The sequence below is a fragment of the Haliotis rufescens genome, unplaced genomic scaffold (genome assembly GCF_023055435.1).
Source record: "Haliotis rufescens isolate VD_foot unplaced genomic scaffold, xgHalRufe1.0.p SCAF_61, whole genome shotgun sequence".
NCBI classification, from domain to species: Eukaryota; Metazoa; Mollusca; class Gastropoda; order Lepetellida; family Haliotidae; genus Haliotis; species Haliotis rufescens.
The window spans coordinates 730159-738385 of record NW_025964346.1 but is presented as its reverse complement, the minus strand read 5'-3'; the positions used below and the strand labels follow the sequence as shown (position 1 = coordinate 738385).

Genomic DNA, 8227 nt, shown 5'->3' with positions numbered 1-8227 from the left:
CCACGGAAAGACGCTCTATTCACTGCACCGCGACGTATCAGGAATAAACGATATGTATTTAGCCCGCCCAAAACCCACTAACGTGATAACCTTTATAATGTTCAAACATGACACAGCACATGCAACTATGCCCAAAGCGGTTCTCTTCAATTCATAACTTCCTAGCATCTCGAGACGTACTAATCTTAAACTGCCCCATCGCACAATATATATTCCTATTTAGCGACACGTAAGCGGTGATGATTAAATATGATTTCATCACATCATATATTTTTCCAAACTTAAGGACAAGTCACTTGCGGAACAAGGTGACTAATGGGATCGGGTGGTCAGGCTTCTTGACTTGGTTGATGCATGTATTCATGACGTGAAGAACGTGCTTTGTTCTCTCACAGGGTGGCTTTGTCGTTCACTTAATCATCTGTCTATGATCTGATTGTTTTTGAATGCAGTTCCACATAAAACAGCCCATCCACGACAAGATCCTAGACTGTATATTATATAGGAATTCAAAGATGATTTGTTCATATATGGTAATCTTACAAAGTGTCACACATCTTTTTGAAACATAAGAATCCAGACTCAACAACAACGTGGTAGTAGATAGAGTGACACATATTCATATGTGCACACTTCCATGCTAAAACAATTAAACACGTGGCAACGGTATCACTTCGTTTACTTCACAGTAGATCATTTTAATGATGTGTGAGGTACAGAGGGTGTACAGTTGCCTCACAATTGGTACGAATCAAGTAAAAAATGAACCAATACATGTATGTTCAATCTGTACCAACATTACCTGATGTATCTGCTGTTTGCTCCTCTGGCTGACACAGCTCTCGAAACTCTACCTTCATTCTGATGTCCTGTATTGATGGGTCCAGTTCCTGCAAGAAGTGGAGGATGACCTCCTTGACCTCCGCGTGCCTTATAATCATATTTGTAGCATCCTCCTTGGACTCATGTTCAAAACAAAACACCATACATCCGCTTCGAACAAGTACCAAGAAGGCATTAAACATTTTCTCCAGTAGAGTCGCTAAACTTTCAAAGTCAATGAAGGTCATTTGAGGAATATCATTTGTGGTTTTCCAGCTAGTTCTGCAGGCAGCTTTTCCAGAGGATTCACCGAGATAAAGCGTGATGTTAATATTCGTGTTACCTTAAACAAAAAGAATAACCAATCATGTCAAACAAATTCAATTGTCCATTTAAAAGTTACCTTCACAGTCGAACTCTAGCATAAATCTGCCCAGCATTTTACCCCTTCCAATCAAATCGCGTGCATTGTTCAAGATATATCCCCTTTAGGATTGTAACAAGTGACACAGAGTAGAGGACAAGCATTTCTACTCGCTGGCTGACCATGTATCCGATGCCAAAAAAACTGTAAAAGTCCATGATGTATTTACTGAGAAAGCAAAGAAGGTGTTCAGACAAACCTATATTAGCTTGCCCGGCTGCAAAGGAATGTTCTGCCCTGCTGTTGCCAGTCATTCCAGTATACGTTGTACTACCTAAGAAACAAAGAAAAAAGATAAGACAATGTTTATAGACACTGTTTATAGACACTGTTTATAGATACTATTTGTATATATCCCAATAAGGCAGATGTCCATGTCAACTCATCTACCCGTTGTCAACCCTTGACTGAGTTAATGAATACAACTGTCAACACTGAAGTAAGTCAATGAACATGTCACCTCTATCTACTCACTGTCAACACAGAAGTAAGTCAATGTGCATGTGAAATCTATCTACTCCCTGTCATCACTGAAGTGAGTCAATGAACATGTCACCACAATCTACCAGCTCTGTCTACTCACTGTCAACACATGGAAGACATATCTGTTACATGTAAGTATTGGAATGTGACAGAGAAGAGAAGACATCGTCACCTTCCTTCTTCTGGGGATGTGAGTGAGAGGCGTCATCATCGACATCATGTTTGTCTGTGCATGGTATGTCATGATCAGTCGTACCTCCAGGCGCTGTTTCTGTGAACAAATGATGACAAGAGAAAATCTATCATGTCAGTGTAGATTAGATGCATTCGCGTGCCAGTGACATCAGAATCCAAAAACATTTTAGGGAGTTACGACAAAAGACAGGTCAGTAGGGTAGGGAGTTGACCTCAAACAGCAGGTAAAGTCAACATTCGTACATGTAGCAGCTTTGCTGCAGATTTTAATACTTTAGGGCATCCTTAGTCAAATTTAAAATTTGAAAAAGGGGAAATGGCGTAAAACAGACGATATAAACGGCAGGCGAGATCGCTCCTCAAAAGAAAACATACACATAATCTCCGACAAACTACGAACAAACAAATAATCTCCAAGAGTTACGAAGACATATAAATCCATTGACATACTGCAGGTTCAGCAAACCAATACTGAGACCACAGGCATCAAAGATCAGGTAGTTTTATGTCACCCAAGAAGAAGTATCGACCATGCCCTTGAGAGAGAGAAGAGACAACTTCTTTGCAACCAGGAACGATGATCACAATGCTGTGCCACTCCTAGCTGGACTGGGAATTATGTAGAAGGAAATGTTAAATGCCTAACTGGACAAATTGCACAGTTTTTATCAATTGTTTATTTAATATTGATGTATATTGCTTAAACAAACATGCTAGACAAGTAGGAAGTTACCGTTTTGGGAATACCAAACAAGATGTTAGCCATAAAAAGCTTGTTACAGATATTAATTGTTATTTTATGATTCACAATATCAAGACCAACTGACGAGGAGGGGGGGGGGGGATTAAGGGGAAAGCGCAGAAGTCGCATAACGGCTAAGAATCACAAGACAGATAAACGCAGATGCGAACCTGCAATCTCTTGATTTCTAGTCCTTCACGCTACCACCTGTGTTGCACAGTGGCATATTAACTATCAACAAAAAATGCGAATTTTCCCTGCACACCCATGATGATTTTGTTTTCAACATCACTTATCTCATCTGGTGATAATTCTCCTTCAACTTTATCATCTTTTGATGCTATGCAATTGTGAAGGAACCTGTAAACCCAGGCATTCACTCGTGTGAGTCTTCTCCACGAGGAGAATCTGGACGGTTCTAGTCGCCATGACTCACAGGGCACCGGAAGAAAACCTGCAGATTGAATTCTATTTCTGTTCACCTCTATTTGCTCATCTACCTTGATAGATTTCAGCTTAGTTTCTGGTCATTCAGTTTCATCTCTTACTAAATAAGAGGGACCTGACCGACACAATGAACTAGCTACCAACTGTTGAACTGTTGCTCCTCGACTAATCAAGTCAACAGGATTTGCTTCTGTAGGAGTATGTCTCCACTGTGAAGAACTTGTAACATCCTGGATTTCACCTACCCTCTCGGCCACGAAAGGTTTGACAATTCTGCTGTTATTTCTAATCCAGTATAACACGTTCATGTTGTCTGACCAGAATATCATCTGTTTCAAGTCAACATCAAGTGCTTCCGTGACATAGTCGGTCTACACTGGCTATCTATTCCAGGATCCGACATAGTTTGTCTACACTGGCTATCTATTCCAGTTTCCGACGTAGCTGCTCTACACTGGCTATCTATTCCAGTTTCCGACATAGTTGGTCTACACTGGCTATCTATTCCAGTTTCCGACATAGTTGGTCTACACTGGCTATCTATTCCAGGATCCGACATAGTTGGTCTACACTGGCTATCTATTCCAGTTTCCAACAAAGTTGGTCTACACTGGCTATCTATTCCAGTTTCCGACATAGTTGGTCTACACTGGATATCTATTCTAGTTTCCGACATAGTTGATCTACACTGGCTATCTATTCCAGTTTTCGACATAGTTGGTCTACACTGGCTATCTATTCCAGTTTCCGACATAGTTGGTCTACACTGGCTATCTATTCCAGGATCCGACATAGTTGGTCTACACTGGCTATCTATTCCAGTTTCCAACAAAGTTGGTCTACACTGGCTATCTATTCCAGTTTCCGACATAGTTGGTCTACACTGGATATCTATTCTAGTTTCCGACATAGTTGATCTACACTGGCTATCTATTCCAGTTTCCGACATAGTTGGTCTACACTGGCTATCTATTCCAGTTTCCGACATAGTTGGTCTACACTGGCTATCTATTCCAGTTTCCGACATAGTTGGTCTACACTGGATATCTATTCTAGTTTCCGACATAGTTGATCTACACTGGCTATCTATTCCAGTTTTCGACATAGTTGGTCTACACTGGCTATCTATTCCAGTTTCCGACCTAGCTGCTCTACACTGGATATCTAATCCAGGATCTGACATAGTTGATCTACACTGGCTATCTATTCCAGTTTTTGACATAGTTGGTCTACACTGGCTATCTATTCCAGTTTCCGACCTAGCTGCTCTACACTGGATATCTAATCCAGGATCTGACATAGTTGATCTACACTGGCTATCTATTCCAGTTTTCGACATAGTTGGTCTACACTGGCTATAGCTATCTATTCCAGTTTCCGACAAATTTGGTCTACACCGGCTATCTATTCCAGTTTCCGACATAGCTGCTCTACACTGGATATCTATTCCAGTTTCTGACATACGAGTAGTTAGTCTACATCATCTATCTATTCCAGTATCTGACAGAGTTGGTCTAAGCTGTCTATCTAATATCTAAGTACAATTCTAATAAAGCTTTTGGTTCAAATGGAAATGTAACAGAAAACCACGCTCTGCTACCGTTGTTGTGCAGTTGAATATTAACTTTTAACAAAAATGCGAATTTCCTCACTGTTGCTGGGAACTAAACGTGACTATTTTGATATGATGAAACAATTCAGATAATGTATTCGGGGAACTAAACGTGAATCGCTTCTTAAAAAAGATGCCATGACATACTTTTCCCTTTTCTCCGCGAAGCAAGATGCGTTCTATCTATCTGTTCAAGCTGAACATGTCTTCAAACCAACCTGTGCTCCAGAGACTGTTGTCGTCACTGTGTTGCTTGCCACCATTAACCGGGCTTGGTTTACTTATACACTTTTATTTTGACATTGTACCACGTTCGCTGTAAGTCCTGGTGGTATATGTGTCATGCAAGTGTCTGTGAATCTGATTTCCACATCTAATTTCATTTTTTGCCTAATGATATGCACTTTTTAAAAACATGTTTGAACGTGTTTACATTCTAAACATGTGTTTACGTGGTGGCCAGGCTGTAAGGCCAAATGTACATTCCGTTTTGCATTTAAACACATTCCTAAACATGTTTAGATCTGAACATGTCTTGTATGTGTTTACATCCTAAACACATATTTTATAGTGTGAGTACACATATGTGAGTGGCTGCTCGTACTAGTCCGGACTAATGCCAGTTTTATAGTGCTAGCCTACAGAGATACCATGCCACAGTTTAACATGAATGCCCTTGCATACTGACTCTGAGCAGACCAGTTCTTCTTTTATCCCCTTAATGACGAGCGCTAGGCAGGGTAACAACAAGTACATGTGTCAACGTATTTTGGTATGAGAGGGACCAAACCATCGACATTCTTCCGGACAGACGCTCTTTCCACTACAACACGACGTATTAGGAATGAACACTTTGTATTTAGCTCTCCAAAGCTCGCAAAATACAATGTGTATTCTAAATTTAGGATACAAACAATCCCAAAACACAATCGCGTGATAACCTTTTTTACATTAAACAAATGACACAGCACGTGAAACTACGAAACATTAACCCAAAAGCGGTTCTCTTAAATTTTCAATTCTCTAGCATCTCGAGAAGCACCAATTTTTAAACTGCCCCAGGATATTTACCATCTCAAAAGACACTCGCATGACTACTTCGTGATATTTGCTCCAATTTAGTGAAACGTAAGCAGTGATTTATATCCTCACACATAAAATGTTTCAAATTTAAGTACAAGTTACTTGCAGATTACTCGTTTCCTATAAGTGCTTGATACTGAATTGGGTTGAAATCAAAGTGAATCAATACACATAACTTACATACACATACAGACCAGCGTTTGACGACATAAAACAGCATCCAACTATACAAGTTGAATACAATAGTCTATCCTTACACAGACATCAGTACAAAGACAAACATGATACACTCTAAGTATACAAGTACAACACAATACCTAGGCCTTGGTCTCTCTTTACTGCTGCTGCATCTACTTTCTTTACTTGTGACTTCATCGTGATATCTGTCACATGTGCATCAATGTCATGGAGAAACTTCAAAATTATTTTTTTAAGACTTGGATATCCACGCAGCATATCACTGGCTGTATCCTCTGTATCATGTCCGAAGACAAACATCCACTGGTCGATCTGTATGCTGGCCAGGCGTCCATGAGTTGCAAACTGCTCCTTCAACGCAGATAACTGTTTCGGGAATTCTGAGTTGAAATAGGGGGAGTATTTGCCGGGTATAAGTGTACAGATCCAGGTTATTTCATGACACCACGAGGAGGTGTCATGGAAAGTAACCCTCAGCACATGTCCTCCGTCTTGTGCCAAGTACAGCGTAACTGTGAAAACACATTAAGAAGGAAAAGTCAGTTTAACTCTCAGGATGAAGTTTATATCTACTCATTGAAAACAATGTGCTTCATATAAAGTGGTGTAAATGTTATGTTTTTGAAAATAGCAACATAATATTTGATCATTTGTCTGATCAATGTTTTATCATAATTCATTGATAAAACCCACATCTGGTAAGAAGAAGAAGAGTGACAAGCCCTAACAAAGGGGTGGTGAAAAAACTCCTGTCATAGACAACATCTCATCCCCCCAGGATGTTGTGGTCCCTCAACTTCTTGCATACGGCTCTGCCATAATTTGTCAAAACCTAGGAATTGTCCAAGCTGTTAATGTTCCTGTTTAGTATAAATTCTTTTGATGCATCCACCGAAAATGATTGCTTGTTGACGTGACGTCACACGTGGACAACCGGTCCGTGGCAAGCCATGAGTGTTTCCTTGCTGTACATAACGTCTCCACAAAGATGATATCGTGTTTTGATGAACATTGGAATGTTTGGCAACTTCGTTTTTTCGTAATTCCTGTTTGCAGCCAGCCCAAGGTGCGTAGATATTCATTTTCAGTAAACTGTTGCATTGTATAAGCGGTGAAACAAAAGTATTGATATGAGCACCGAAAAGTTACACAATCACTGTGTGCTGTTAACTTTCAACCTTGTGTGTAAGTGTCATGCTCACTCACTCACTCAAGCAGACTATGGAACAGTAACCAACTTCCGGGCATCCAAGGTCAACGACAAGAGTATAGGGTCAATTGATCCGAAATCATGATATACTATATCTATCTCAAACGGCGAATCAAATTGCTGCAAACTTGCATCAGGCTGCTAGATTACAAGTCTTGGGTCAGGTGATTAGAAATCGTCTACATGCAGCTCATCTCTATGCTCGACGGCTCGCCACTTAAGACGAGGACCTACCCCTCTGCTACCAAGCGTAGAACTGAGTGCCTCAGAACGTTACAAGTTTTTGTAGGATTGGACCCAAAATTCGGCGATGGGGGTCGCTATAGGATCCCATAGAGCGCTAATTGAGCGCCAGTGGATCTCCACAGGTCGCCGAGATCGCTCTCGGATCGGAGTAGAGCGCATTAGGGTAAGTGAGTGAGTGAGTGAGTATGGTTTTACGCCGCTTTTAGCAATATTCCAGCAATATCACGGCGGGGGACACCAGAAATGGGCTTCACACATTGTACCCATGTCGGGAATCGAACCCGGGTCTTCGCCGTGACTAGCGAACGCTTTAACCACTAGGCTACCCGACCGCCCAGAGCGCATTAGATCGCAATGACAGAGAGCCACTGGATCTGATCGTGAAAGATAGCAACATTTTGGGTTTTGGGTTATGATCAAGGGTCTTCAAGTCGCTATCTCATCACATAGATTTCTATTGGATCGCAACATGAGCGCTATCTGATCGTAATCAGATCGCAAGTGCCCTAAGATAGCCGAAAAGTGAGGAAACCTAAGGCGCTCCCTCAGAGCGTGTAGAGCGCAGAAGAGCGTCGCCTGGTGGAATGGGGGTATTACACATCGATATAGTGCTAACAGGCGTCAATGGTGTACACACCGTCGCAACATGGGTAATGATCGCTGGCAATGTGCCATGTTTTTCAATGAGTCACGATTGGCTTTGAACTTCCTTGACAGGAAGTGAACATCGAAGTGAACGTAAGTCAATGTTAACCTGCGACCTAG

At 41.2% G+C, this 8227-nt stretch overlaps 1 protein-coding gene across 6 annotated transcripts in view; it reads right to left on the bottom strand.

Annotated features, from left to right (window-relative positions):
- Positions 1–8227, bottom strand: part of LOC124128465 — a 55943-nt gene that overhangs the window by 28492 nt on the left and 19224 nt on the right. For all 6 annotated transcript variants that reach the window (XM_048386808.1, XM_046491894.2, XM_048386811.1 and 3 more), the window contains 4 exons: positions 6126–6518; positions 1902–2000; positions 1446–1520; positions 803–1165 (listed from right to left, as the gene is read on the bottom strand). In XM_048386808.1, the coding sequence (XP_048242765.1) occupies positions 803–1165; positions 1446–1520; positions 1902–2000; positions 6126–6518 (930 nt within the window). The remainder of the gene's footprint in view (positions 1–802; positions 1166–1445; positions 1521–1901; positions 2001–6125; positions 6519–8227) is intronic.